The sequence below is a fragment of the Cupressus sempervirens genome, chromosome 2 (assembly GCF_028749045.1).
Source record: "Cupressus sempervirens isolate cs-2001-9-10 chromosome 2, ASM2874904v1, whole genome shotgun sequence".
NCBI classification, from domain to species: Eukaryota; Viridiplantae; Streptophyta; class Pinopsida; order Cupressales; family Cupressaceae; genus Cupressus; species Cupressus sempervirens.
Genome location: NC_143119.1, coordinates 48,290,598 through 48,305,953, shown reverse-complemented (window position 1 = coordinate 48,305,953; position 15,356 = coordinate 48,290,598). Strand labels below are relative to the sequence as shown.

At 34.7% G+C, this 15,356-nt stretch overlaps 1 protein-coding gene across 3 annotated transcripts in view; it reads right to left on the bottom strand.

Annotated features, from left to right (window-relative positions):
• Positions 1-10,608: 10,608 nt before the first annotated feature.
• LOC149571004 (uncharacterized) overlaps positions 10,609-15,356 on the bottom strand; it is a 41,504-nt gene continuing 36,756 nt past the window's right edge. The window contains exons 1-4 of one of the 3 annotated variants that reach the window (XM_089812565.1): positions 12,574-13,081; positions 11,903-12,176; positions 11,527-11,726; positions 10,609-11,328 (exon numbers count right to left, since the gene is read on the bottom strand). In XM_089812565.1, coding sequence (XP_089668691.1) covers positions 11,046-11,328; positions 11,527-11,726; positions 11,903-12,176; positions 12,574-12,707 — 891 coding nt within the window. In that variant the 5' untranslated portion in view covers positions 12,708-13,081 and the 3' untranslated portion in view covers positions 10,609-11,045. Of the gene's footprint in view, positions 11,329-11,526; positions 11,727-11,902; positions 12,188-12,573; positions 13,082-15,356 lie in introns of those variants that run through there. The other 2 variants (XM_089812562.1, XM_089812563.1) reach the window with 2 other exon arrangements.

Genomic DNA, 15,356 nt, shown 5'->3' with positions numbered 1-15,356 from the left:
CTAATACAAAAAGGGAGTTCCATTGCTACCCTCACTACATCGACTGAAGGTGGTATCTTCAAGGTTTGCAACACACTTCATGAAAAACAAGTTCCAATCATGATTGATAGTGGCACCACACTCAATTTCATCAATTCATCTTTGTTCACTAGTAAAGGCTTGCACATAGTTGAGCATGGAGGACTTGAGGTTAAGGTTGCAGGAGGAACCTTGTTACCTTGCACTCATGTGATCCTACGGCTACAAATTTCCATGGGAAACTAGACCATGACAGATGATTTCTTTGTCATAGATTTGGTTGATACTGATATCATTTTGGGCACTTAGTGGTTGGAAACTCTTGACCAATACACCCAAAGTTTCAAAAGGATGGACTTTTCATTCGAGATGGATGGCAAGAAGGTGTTGCTAAGAGGAATGTCAAATAAAGGATCGAGGGAAGTCACAATCGAGAAGATGGAGGCAATTTTTAAACAAGATTTGGTCCCAAACGCTACAAATAAAAATAAGATAGTCAACACCTCACCACATTCCTTGGACAATTGGTAGGCCCATCTATTGGTCAAATATTCCAAGAACATTTTTGCATGTGAGTTGATGGATGGCTATGTATGCAATAAAAGATACAAAGTTATTGATGACATCATTTACTTCGGCAAGAAGATCTACTTAGTGCCTGACTTGGAACTGAAGGAGCTAATTACAGAAAGTTTCCTAGAACCAGATGTGCATTTGCTTGAGGACAAGCAAATTTTGGGATGGGAGGACTGTAATGTCCCCATTATAAAATAAATGTATTTAATTAAACCTTGTTAATGGACTGATTGATTTAATATATCTCGGACCCATTTTTTTTTAATTTCTGTAGTTAGTGTCGCCATCAGCTATCTTTGTACACCCTCAAAAAGTTTTCCAACGAGTATTTAAGCACGGCTTGTAGGCAATAATTAGGCATGCGATTTGGATTATTTTCGCTTTACTAAGAATTCCTATTGGGATTTTCTGTTGTTTGCCATTTTAGAAGTGAAAGATCTTCCCTATTTGGTCATCTCAGTTTCAGCGAGAATCAACCCTCACCCTATTCCGTCGCTTATAATACTTCACTCAAATCTGGCAAATTGAAGCACCATCATATTGCGAAATATCTGAAATTATAGTAAACCACTTATTCTCTCATTTTTATAGCATTATTGAGTGTATTGTCATAATATCAAGTGCAGGTTGATCTTTTCTCTCTGGAAGGCCTCAAGCTCCATCAAACATCCCCACAAGTCTACCGTACGACCTCCCAATTCAGTCATACGGCCTTCTAGTTAGCCATACAGCCTCCATACACACTGTGCGGCCTCATTCATATTGATTTGTCTGTCTTTCGCCTATCATACGGCTCCCACATTCATAGTACGAACTCTCATCTACTTGACGTATAGCTTCCTGTCAACCATATGGTCGTACCTTCCACACCCCCTTATCCCCATCTCGTATAGCCAGCCTTGGTCATCGTACACCACTTCCATATGGACTCTACCTACCATACATCACTGTCATATGGACTTTGTCCATTGCACACAACCTCCGTACAAATCCTATCCATTGTACACCATTGCATCACCAACTGTACGAACTCTCATCCTAGCCCACATCGTGTAGTCTATACCGTATGGCCATATTTCATGAATGTCCCTACAACTTGACACCATACATATTCGTACTTCCCTCTATAGTAGACATACACTTCTATTTCCATTGTTATTCTCTCTCAAAAAGGAGCAAGGACATTACAGTATGTCATGATGGTGAATCTTGATTACTCCATCTATCCATTCATCTTATTTTGTTTTCATCTCTCTTTGTGGGGAACAGTTTTTCCCATGAGTTCTTCTCTCTTTCTCTACTCTATAAGAGATTGTGTTGCTTATTGAGGAATTTTTAAGTTGTGAATGTCTCGTGGTGGCAACCTGGGATTCAGTGAATAAAAAGTATATATCTGACTAGTCATGTTGCTAGAATTTTATAAATATTGTGTCAAATGCCTAGGCCAATGTAATTATCTATGTTTCTATTAAGATCACCAATCAAATCTCATTTTTAGACACTATAAGTTCAAAACTTTTGCCTACAATTTCCAAAGCTTGTCTTAATCAATAGCTTTGATTTCGCCATTAATGTTATGAAGATATATTTAGAGGAAGCCCTTACTTTTGTCTAGCATTTTATCGACATGTCTCAAATCACTTTCATTTTCACAAACTCTATTTAAGATAGAAAATTATTGGATGGCCCATAACTAGAGGAAGATATTTTAAATACTAAAAACATAAAACCAGAGGCAAATTTTAGAATTCCAACCACAAATAACTCAAACACTATAACTACCAAAAGCAAGAAAATTGAACTTGAAGAAGGAAGCAAGAATATCTATAAGTAGCCCTTTTCTTTTAATTTTTTGAATCTTTCATTTCTCTAGGCAAATTTTTACCATTAATGCACAAATGTGAGAAATTGTTAATATAGTTTGTAGTAGTACTAATTTTCAAGTCATCTGGGATGAGTGGATAGTTGTAAGTGAATGCCATAGTCATTATTAGTGGTCACTAACAAGACATTTATTTCTTACAAGTTACCCTACAAGTTGTAAATTCATCATCCACGTAAATGATTGACCAGTTGGAATCAAACATCGCAGTTAAGGCCCAAGTTAAGACTTGATATGTGTCTCCATTCCAAAGACTTCCTAGATAACTATGCTTCCTTCAAGAAATCCCAAAATAAAACTTCACTTGTTGATCTACAATCAATCAAATAGTCTCAATTAATACATTTACAATTAGAAAATGATTGATTTAAGGTACCTGTCGATGTGATCACGGTTATTGATACCATGATGTGATGACGACAAACAACTTGGTAACTAAAAAGGGTGATATTAACTCAACATAACGTTGCATTAATTATATCTTTGATAAATTTTCATTTGGTATTGGCTCCACATGATGAGACAACTCTTGAAAATTGCAAAGCAATTTACTTATTTTTCTCATAATTACCAAACGATTGGCCAATAAAATAAAATAATTTTCAACTAGTCAATAATATTCATCAGTATTGCCTTCTAAAGCCAATCATTTGCCTCGCATTTTACAACTTTTTTCATTCAAAACCAAAACATTAACTTTATAAAATATATATTGTGCCCCCATAAATGTACCATTTGTCATGATTTTATGGAATTTTTTATAGTATGAAAAAAATTGTCAATAAAAAATGAATTCTTTTCTTACTTTGAAAAAAAATCAGCTTCAATATGAAAAGAAATTCTCCAAAATAATGCTAGATTCGCCACAATTTTGCACTTTTTTCTTAAGGGGTTTCTTAAATTTATCCATGTTTCTTAGTACATATTGTACAAGGGCATATATCATGGCCTAATAGTTGAGGCTCATTATGCATTATCATCTAACTTTGCGAACTTGAGTGCATTCTCATAAGTTGCATTGAAGGGGGGTGTTGGTGTAATTATATATTCACTAATTATACTTGAGTTTATTTAGGATAATGGATTTACATATTGTCATGTAGACACAGAAGTTTACATTTCATTTTAGCACATGGTGTTGGAAAAATCCACTTGAAGTGGAATTAGTTGTCATCTTATACATCAATGTTTATGAGATCAACCTTTAGTGTTCTTGTCACATTGTCATCCTCTCACTATTACACATTGCTCATACTTTGTTGTACATTGGAAGATGATCCAACACTAGTGGACATGTAATTACACCCAGTGTGATTGATAGGTTATTTCTTGCATCACTCATAATTTGTGTGCATTTCCTATATATTCAAGCACATCTACTTTGTATTTAATAGATTTGTCATCAATTATTATTTGATCAATATTAAATGCATTATTTGATCACATCATTTTCTCTGTCTTATTTATGTTGTCAATTCAACTTCTAGATCTTAGCATTTTCATTCTCTACCTTGAGGAAAATTTGTACAGCCATATTATTGGGTCCAGTAGTAGTACATTAAGCTTCTCTCCAAAACCATAAGAGCATAGTTGTGCATGTTTCATGGTCATCCTATAAGAAATGATATATCAACTCGTGTTCCCATATGACAAAGATAGAATAGTTTGTTCTTGTTAAAAGTAAAAAACTAGCAAATTTGCTACAAATTTGAGCTAGTTTTGTCATCACTTTTTTTTTAATGTAACCTTTAGTGATTCTATGAAACAATGAAAAGGATTAGTATTTCTTGATCATTGTTGCATCATTTTTATACCAATAAGAATGGATTTTTTGGAAGATTTTATTTATTTATTACCCATATTAGGTAATAAGTAAACCAAATTTCATTGCTATAAACTATGTAAGTCAGTCTTGTTGAATGTAGATATTGTTATTTCTAGTCATTAGCTAACCCATGTGATTCATTTATATACAATTACTAGATAATGAGATAAAATGGAGCAGTAACCTATAGTGGATACTTTTCACAAAAAAATTTTGTCTAATTTGTGGTGTACTAGTGGATACTTCAACCATAATTTAATTCCTCCAAACTTCTAATAAACTAGAATCTCAAGTCAGGCATCAATTTTTAGGTAAACAGGCATGTTGATGCATGTTTTATGACCCACCAAATAGAACAAAATACTAAAATATTGTATCCTCTCTTGAATAAAGTCTCATGTATGCTAAGATTGCTAGAAGATCATATGATGACTCCAAGGTTCCTTCAACATCGGTTCTTGATTGTGGATAAGTTTGGTGGTTGATGTTATTTGTTGATGATCACAAGGGGCCTTACGTATGTTTACTCAGTGTCATTATAAGTCATACTAGATGTGGGAGCTATCTAAAGGTTTTGCAATGAAGTGTTTTTTTTTTTTGGATTTTCACATAATATGCAGAAATAAAATGGGATAGGGTTTAGAGATTCTAATCTATTCCTAAAGGCAATGATGACAACATATAGTACTTCAGTGGAAAAAATTTTCAATTTACCAAGCTCTGATTCGCCAAGTTATACTACAACTATGTGTGGATTGGTGCAATCTTCAAGGGTTATGCTAGAGATTTTCATACCACCACATACACCATCATGAATGGAAGTTAAACATATGCATGAAAGGGGTTCAGGCTAACTTTATAAAATGATTTACAAACACTAAAATGTCAAAAGTATGGACTAAAGGAATTCATCAATACACCATCACATTCTCCATTGCAATCACAATACTTTAACTAAACTAAACTTAATCCAAATGAGGGAATTTAAGAGAACAAGCAAGCACCAAGAAACATCAAGTATTCACCAAACTTCAATGGAAACTCTATTATCCCAATAATAGCTCATAGCAACAATCTTGAAAAATTCTCTCTTTACAAATGAGGAGTGAAACCTTTATATAGGTCATCGATTACAACATATGGTTCAGATGATCACAATAATCGATGATCAATGCAAATTAAGGCTAGTGTAAAGAAAATGAATCTACATCAATGCAATAAAGAATCCACTACTATAGTGGGTAATAAATGCCCATTGTGCATGTGTGTCCAAGAAGGGGGTAAGGGGCAATAAATGACCACCAAGCACACACCAACTATGCAATAACTACATCTATCCTTGATTCACCCACAAAAAGGCATGGAATTGATCCAATATTGTCTCCAACTCTTTTGCAATGATGCTTACTTTTGATTCTTGCTTGAATTCCAAAACTGCAACTACTCTCTCTGTCTCTCCTAAACTTTCCTCCTAATCCGGTAGCAAGTCTTGAGTGGTGTGCATGGTATTCGAGAAGATGGAGAAGTTCTCAAAATCATCTCTTTCAAAAACTTTCAACTAAAAGAACTCCTCCAACTTGACTTTCTAATTGTCTATTGTCATTTCATCCTCTACCAATATTTGTGATGACAAGGATGTGATTGTATTGGACGCCCCCTGCTTGATGTTGTCAACCACCTTCTTCCATCTAGGGGATTCCTTGGTAAAGCTCTCAAACATTTCCTTAGTTGTGATCATTGCATTATACCATCACAGGAAATCATTAACATCCCCTTTGCAAATAACTCTACCATCAATCAATGCCTGTTTGGGGGTCTCCATTAGATTCTAAAGATTAAAAATCATCTCATCTTGATAAATATGCTCATCCTCCCATAATTCCTCCATGCACTGGATCCTGGAGAGTATAACTAATGCCCTAGTATTTACTTGTACCAATTCTTCTACATATTTGAAGGCTTCTTCCTAAATTCCTTCAACCCAAACCTTCACATCTTGGCAGTCTGCTTGATCCTACCAATGTCATCTATTGCTTCAGCTAAAACACATGTCGAAGGGACAAACAATGGACCTTCCTCTCTTACTAGACGAGGCAAGTTGTTGATGTACTGACACATGGCTTTGATTTCTCTTTTCTATTTCTAGTATCCTTCTTCCAACTTATTCAATCTACCTTTCAAAGCCTGAGTAGAGTCAGCAAATTATTCTATGATTTTCTCCCACTAGGCATGACCAAGATTGATTTTCGGGGCAATATGATCCTTACCCATGTCAACTATAGGAATTGCAATCTGCAAAATCTTAGACCTCGATTCTCCTCTGACAACCTTAGTGAATCCTTTTGTGTTCCCTTGTTCTTCGGATTGGTTTGCCCGGTCCAAAATTTATTGTAATTCAATTGCCAAATCAATTTCTTTCTGTTGACTCTTCTAAATTCGTTGTTTTAACCATTTTGTGGTGGGTATACTCTAGTCTCCTAGGATCACCAATTGTTCTTTCCTTTGGACTATTTGAATGTCGATCTCCTCTTCACCTCCTAGACTATCCACTGTCACTTCAAGAGTTGCAACTTTAACTATTGGAATCTGTAATGTTGCTACAAGAGCATCTTCCCCTTCTAGACAAGCCTCAACCTCCATCATTTCTTGTTCTAAGATTGTAGTGAGACTTTCCTCTATAGCTCTATCTTGATCTCTTCCTCTCTCTTGCATGGATTTTTCATAGGCATTTATACTCAACCTATCATTTACTGGCCTAGCCAAATTTTCTTCTCACTCAAATCTCCTTATGCTTGTCTCTACTTCTTGCCTTTCAAATGTTTGTATCTCTTGAACACTAAGAGTGTGACTCAGAGAAGATGGAACATTTCCATATTTTTGCTTCTTCTATTGAAGCTCTTAGACATATATGTCTCACTCTTACGATGCTTTTCTCAAGCTACCTATTTCCCTTTCCTAGTTCCTACATCTTCTGGTGGAATTCCTCTTTCTTCAATAGTCCCTTCGGATATTTGCCCTGGTCTTTTATCCGTGAATGGTTGATGGCCAATTAATCTATATGTAAATCCATTTGTTGGCACTACTAGTTTAGTGAGTTTACGCTCAATCCACAACCTTGTAAAATCCATGATTGGCTTTGAAATAGTGTCCAAATATGTGAACTCTTTAAAGTGCCAATCACATGGATGAACTATCATATTCTGGATTGAATCATTTTTTAATCACATTTGGATCCTCCTCCATCTTATCAGAAACTTGGAATATGTTGCATGTTCTAACAATGCTCAATGGTCAACTTGAATGCATCATCTTCCTAATCTCATGCTTATCCACACCATTTGCCCAAAAATCTTCAAAGTGAACCTTATGTTGGTACTTTGATCCCGCTACTGATGTGATCTTATTGTATGGATCAAAATCAAACCTTTTTGGATAAAGTGGAAGACGAAAGAAGTGGAGTTCATTTGATGATCTCTTTGTTGCCTTCAAACATGGGCATGTCACAATTTTTCTTTCTCTAATAGAAATTGGGAAATGCAATCCCAACTTCCTCTTCCCTTTCTGAATCTTGTCATAGACTATGAGCTACCAAGTAAGCTCTAATAAGACCATCTTATCTATTAGGTATCTCGGAAGTTTATATGGCTCCATGGAAAATCCTTGAACTTGAATGTATGAAAAGGTGGGAAATTGAATGAACCAAGTGCCATAGTCCTCCACCAACTTTATTGTGCTAACAAGATAATCGCATATGCGGCTTCTTTGTAGGGTCCTCACTATGCGCATGGCAAAGACATCACTAACCCTTACATAATCATCCCTGGAATGTAAATGCAACTGCGAGTAGTAGTCATGAACTTTCAAGTGTTGGGTTCCACTCTTAATCGGTCCTTGCACCTCAATCCATCATAATTCATCCTTTGCGTTGACATATAGATGACGTAAGAGCTCATGCAAAACTTTCTTGTGTGCTCTAGATTCATCAATTGTCATTATATTGCTACTGCAAGTCAAGCCATACTAGTTCCTTAGGAATCTCAAAATGATGCAATCTATTCTTTTTCAACAATCTCTTGTTGAATATTTATTCACAGAACTTAATTCTAGTAGCATAGATTATAAGTATGCATAGATTATAAGTATGCTCCTATGTTTTTGTCACCATTCTCGGATGTGAAGGAATCCCAAATGCTTCAGATATGGATCTGCTGGAGAAAAATCTGCAAAAATATTTCAATCTAGATTCTTGATTGTTTTATCCCTAGGACTGTAATGCTTGGCACATTCCACAATCAACTCTAGATGTTCATGAAAGGCAGGAGGGAAACCAGTCGATGCAACAATTCCACTTCTCATGATCCTGGTGGTCAACTGTGTAGGATGATGGTCATTGTATCTGAACATTCTCCAATTTCAAATCTAGGCCACCAAGGCTTGTATCTCCAATTTTTGCCCACTTTGACATGATTTTGGATTCATTGTAGAATCCTCTCCTTTAATTCTTTATTAATTGTCTTTGTGTTTCTCCTATTCCTAGGAGTTTTGTCATTCTTCCTTCCGACAAAATAGAAAATGTTCATACATTAGAATATGCAAAAAGCATTAAAAACAGAGATAATGCCTCCAAAAGACAAAAAAAATGGAGCTACATCAAGATTTCCAAATTCTCTTTCTCGGAATTAACTTTTCATGCCTTTCTCAAGAAACTTGCAAATTTCTCCAACTCACTTAAAAAGTTCTTTTTTGATGAAGTTCGGAATCCTCCTTTCACAATTTGCAAGAAAATTTCTTCTCTCTCTCCTCAAGGATTTATCTTCTCATTTTCTCAAAAGAAAATCCCTCAAAAGTCCCTTTCTCATGATCTTTTTGAATTTTACTTTTTCTTTCCTCAATTCACTCTTCAAATTTATGTGTGAGAAGGATTGAATGAATAAGTCTCTTATATAAGTCATCTTTCAAAAAAGTTGTCATTAAAGATGTAGGTTAAAATTAGGCAATTGTTTTACTTAGTCCCCAAGATTCTAATTTTTGTGCCACTAGTCACTTTTTCTCTTATTTTCCAAAAAAAGTTTCCAACTTGTTGCTTTTAGCTTCATGAAGAAGCTATTCATGATTTATCCAATTTCAAATTTTTTTTTGGATTTAATTAATTAAATATTGATCAAGAATCAATATTTAATCATTTTTCTTGATTTAACTCAAAAAAATATAGTTTTCTTTCAATTTATCCCAAGTTTTCTTTTTTGGATGTATTCTCCACCATTTCACTTTTACCACAATTTTAGAAATTTCAAACTTTCACAAGATTTTAATTTTTCCAATTTTTCAATTTTTGCCATAGATTTCACAATTTCCAATTTTTGCCTGTTTAGATTTCACAATTCTAACTTTTTGAAATTTTCATGTGACTTTGAATTTTATTTTCTTTTTTTCACTATTATGGATTTATCTAAAATTTTCAACTTCTTTAGATTTCCCATCTTCCAAAACAATTTCAATTTTAAGTCTTCAGATTTTGGAAAAATCCCACAAATTTCAACCTTATATGATTTGGATATGGTGATTCCATAGTTTTTAGAAAATTTTTGCACTATTTTGAATTTTCAAATTTTACAACTTTTTGGGATTTTTCAATATTTCCAAAATTTTGAATTTTGGAAAATTTTGCAACTCATAACGATGCATCCTAACCACGGGCTCTAGGCGAGAATTTTGGTTGACTAAGGGTGCAGTCCCATGGAGAGGGGCTTCCTAAAAAAATTCAGCGGGTACTCTAGAGATTTTTTAGGATTAATTTAACCCCATAATTTATGGAAGTGAGTGGTCTCATGATTTTATTTTATTTTAACATATTCAATTCACTTACTAAATAAATAACTATGTTTAAAAAAATTATTGATAAAAATTGAAAATTGGTATATGATTGACAAGTGACACAAGAAAAGCCCAAGCTGATGGGGCAATTTCTAGCCCCCCATCTTTTGCACCCTCCTAAATCTGCACCCTAAAAAGTAGGGGCTGCTACATTTGAGGAAAAGATTCTAATTAATTCTGTAGTAAAAAAAAAATTGGCTTCACAGGACCACCCACTTCACAAAAATAGATCCTGCCGCCCCCCTCATGGGACCGCACCCTAAGGATTTTATCCATTGAAGGAATTCCACAACATGAAAAATAAAATAAAAAACTCCTGTGGGAATTTTCCATCACCGTGGATTACAGCAATTGCGGGTTAACATCCATAATATTTCCAAAAGCGTGCTCCAATACGTGAGGAGAGCAAGAATCAAAAGTATAAAGCAGTCAATATAAAACATGTGCCAGAAGAATTCAATATTTATAACTAGCTCATCTCAAGTTTTGGCAGGAAGCTTCCACGCACATATATATACTCCGGCAACTAGCTTCTGCTCTCCTCGATAAATACAGCAGCAACTACTCTTCTCCTAGAGGCATTTTCCTTGGTCTATAAATATTGCACTAGAATTGTTTCAAATAGAATTATACATTTTCCCCTAGCGCAAAATCTTAGCAGCTAAAAGCATGCTTACTACCCAGGAGCTGCTAAAGCTGCATATCAAGACGCGCCAAATTATTATCCTGCTTAGTTTCGCATATTAGACAATTGCATTACATGTATTATCTGCCCTACGCTGCACATACTAAACATCCTTGTTATTGGAATTCTGCATGTTAATAAGTATTACAAGATTTGTTTTCTCCCAGATACAAAACAATCTGTGTCTAATTATATGGCACATACAATATTTCCTCTTGAAGCTCAACACCAAGTTTCTGTCGTACCTGCTCTTTGACAATATTTATCAATGAACGCATGTCTGCAGAAGTTGAATTCCCAACATTTATAAAAAAATTCCCATGCATTTCTGATACTTTTGCACCACCCAGCATCACACCTTTCAGTCCTGCTTGCTCAATCAAAGCTCCAGCAGACAGGAGAGTTGTTGTAGGATTGCGAAAGACACAGCCAGCACTGCGCTCACCAATTGGTTGTGTCTTTTTCCTTCTGCTGGTCCAAAGAAGCAAAATGTTAAATGGGCCAAATAAAGAGAATTTTAATTTAAAGGATACCATTTTGGGTATCCAGATTCTCTGCCACGGCCTTTCATGATGTACAGTCATTTCAGAAAATGACATTTTTATACATCCACATTCCAGCATGGCAAGAGGTCAGAGACAAATATAAAAAACTACTTTATCTTACCTCGCCAAGTATGATTTTTGGTGTTCTCTTGAAGATGGAAGAGATGCTAACTCAAATGTCGCAGAAACGATGGCTACAATGTTCTGCATATGCTGAAAAGCTGATTTGCGATAGCTGAAACTGAGTTCAGATCTGTGGAACGTCTTTCTCCTTCCATCAACCATTATAATCTCCACAGATTTCAGAACATCTGCAGTCTCCTGATTGTAACCGTAAAGAAAAACATTAAATACTTTGTTATTGCTTGTATCCTGATTATTAGAAGTATGCACAAATAAAAAATAAGAGTCAAGCAGCAACCAAAAGAAGAGACAAAAATTGAATCCAATATTTTCACAAACAAATAAAATATCAGAGATTTCTGAGTTAGAAAAACCTGTCCACCTGCTCCTGCGTTCATATACACTGCACCCCCAACAGTCCCAGGTATACCAGTAGCAAACTCAAGTCCTGTTAACCCATCCTTTGAGCACTGTAAACCCAACTGATCAAATGCATAACCACTCCCGACTTGATAGGTAGTTGGACATATTTTCTCAACAAAATCTATCTGGTTAAGAATTATACAACCATCAAAGCCACGATCATCAAAGAGACAATTGGAGCCTCTCCCAAGAATAAAGAAGCGCAACTTATGCTTTTGGCAATATCTGTCATGGTACTGCATTTATTAATCAGCTCTTCAAAGTTCTACCACAGAAAATTTTATTCAGAACATAGACATCCCTCTTCATTAGTATATTGTTGTATACTTCCTGCTTAATATAAAAAGAACTAGTGCAGACAGATTCTGTTACAGGAAGAGGAATTGCATACAGCTAATAGATTATCTTTCTTCTGCATGATTTTCGGGTTTTATTGGAATTGACTTTACATGCATAACTCAATTGAGATCCACCAAAATCAAAGAGAAACAAACAACAAAAGCCTAAGCACTTTGATAATTGAGTCAAATTGCAGTAAACATGAACTTCGATAACATAGGTTTACAGAAGTATAATATGCAACAAAAGTACAATTGCCAGATAATGAAATTACATGTATTACCTCAAAGAATGTAATACAAATGATGAATAAATCAAAGAACATGAGTGATGTAAGAGGATCTGGGGACTTCGGTAGTCAGCATCACTGAAATCTAAGTCACAAGGTTTGAATTCGATTTCGAGTTTGCTGATCATAAAATTTCAATTTGAGTAAAAATTCAGAAAAAAATCGATATTAAATTTAACTTACATAAATTTACTTGCTTTTAAATATAAGCTAAGTTACCAATGTTGGTTCTGATGATGGTGCGGGTGCGAGGTGCTGATGTGCAGATGCGCAGATTCTTTTTGGGGGATTTTGGATGCATCTGGGTGCGTCTATCTATCTATATATATACCATAATTCATGTATGCAAAGAAATGCAAGAGATACACAAAAATAAACCATTCCATAGCATGATACTTCACAATTGATAGTTCAAATTGAAATAACAGTAATAGTATAATTAGTAAATTACTCAAGTTCAAGATTCCAATGCGATTTGAATTACAAAATTAAAACATAGTTCATAGTTTAATTTTGATCAATCAATTAAGCACATATTTTTTAAAGTCACTTAAGTGGATGGGCATTCAAAAAGTCTGGATGCTCTCCAGATGCACCCAGATGCTGTCTGGATTCTCTCTGGATGCTCTTGGTCGCATCCACAGGCACTGAAACAGCTTCCTGCCAGCATCGGTGCAGCACCCAAACCAATCCAAGCATCCACACCCGCATCCAATATTTTCCTGAGCACGTTGGTATCTTAGAATATAAGTAATATATCCACAAAATTGTCAAAATAGTTTGACATTGCTAAATAATTAAATAATAATAATATTAATAACAATTTTATATTTTATCATAAAATTAGGATGAAATTCGGGAAGGGCAAAAATTCACTGAAATTTGAACTTCATGGATGAAATACGGCATATTCTGTGACTTAGACTGAAATTATTAATTTTATTTTTCTTACACTTGTACCCTAGGTGTGAAGATTACCTCCATTTTCAAATTTGAACTTGAATTCTTTCCTATCCACTTGTAAAGCATCTTCTTCAATCCTATATGGAAGTTATGAGACTCACAATTTCCACAGGATTGCTTGGGGTGATGGGCCACTTTAATGTTGACCATTCAATTCGCATGTATAATACTACATTTGCATGATATTGACACTAATTAGGGCACTTTTGTGGAGGGAAGTTACCTTGGAAGTGGAATTTTGTTGACTACGAGGAGATTACAGAACTTCTTAACTTTTCAATTAATCCTTGTTGGATGGCAGTTGGCACCATATAAAGAAGTTACCATTCGAAGGAATTACAAAGCTGACTCTTTGACTTGAATCCTTGTCCACCTTGGCAGTATTGTGCCACATGAGGAATGAGAAGTATTTGGTAGTTGCATGTTGACCTATGGACTAGAATTCAGGGTCTAGGGTTAGGGCAAGGTTAGCTTCCTTATTGTATCTTGTAGGTTGATGATAAAGAAAGATTTGAAAGTTTCTTGTACAAGTTTGTGAAGCTTTAGGATGAGGACTATCATTGCAGGACAAGTTTCAATGTTATGTCTCTTGTGCTAATTCTCTAGTGTTGGTTTTCAGTTTAGGGTCTTAAGAGAATATTGTATTCATTTTGGTCACAAGAAAATGTTGTAGTCAGTTGGATTTCAGTCATTTTAACTTTTAAGGGAAAAAGCTGCCCAAATTTCCCCATGAAAATCAGCTCAAAACTTGTTCACTTCATGAAACGCAATCAGCTTGTGTAGTTCAAATTCACAATTCGACTTGAAAATCAAGAAGTTTGAGAGCAAATGAACGTTAATTCTGTTCTAAATCAGTAAAATGATTTGCTGTGAAGGTCTTCTTCATGTGTGATAGATCAGTCAACATAAATGTTGAAAGCCTCTAAAGATAAGTGTGAAAATCCAGCTTAGCGCAAGAACCCCTGTAAGGTGACTAGTAACAATTTTCATTCTATGTTCTAAACCTTGAAACCCCTCAAGTTTTTTGTCTGCCTTGAAGTGTGTCGTGAAATATAGTTGCAAGAGAAAGGTCACCATTTATTTGGCTTTCTACTCTCGGCCACATCAATGAGACATGGTATAGAGTGAAAGATTAATGTATTCTCACCGGCAGATAAAATTATCATTAAAGAAACAGAATATGAAGAAAAATAACATGCACAAAGACATTTCTGGCGAAATAAGGTAAGTATCTACGTCATTAAGGTTCACATTCAAGTTTGAGTTCAGCAATAATAAATTCAGGAGACGTTATAATAAGGGTAAAAAATTCTTTAAAAAAAGAACACTAATTTCATCTCATATAAATTTATTTATTTTTAAATATATGTGATATCCACATCATTATTATTTATTAAAATAAAATGATATTATATTAAAACAGTATAAATATTTTATATTTAGTAACTTAAACTCTTAAAATAAAACAAAATTATTATTATACATTATAATAAATTTTAAAACATAATAAATTGAATTGGCTAATTTTTTATTTTAATTTATTAAAATAACTATATACATAATAAATATGTTAAATTTTCTATATTAATTAAAAAGTTTGGGAAATGAGCCCTTGAAAGAGGTGAATCGAACAACACTTTTGGCTGCTCAGATGGGAGCAAGTAGAAGAAGCAGGGTGACTGAACTGATGCAAGATGTCTCCCTCAGTTGGCCATAAAAGCACACCCAATGGTATCATTGTGGGTACCATCTACTATTAACAGGTCAAGGCTATCTCTAGTCAGTTACTTCTATTGGGTGGTGTTTGATTGATA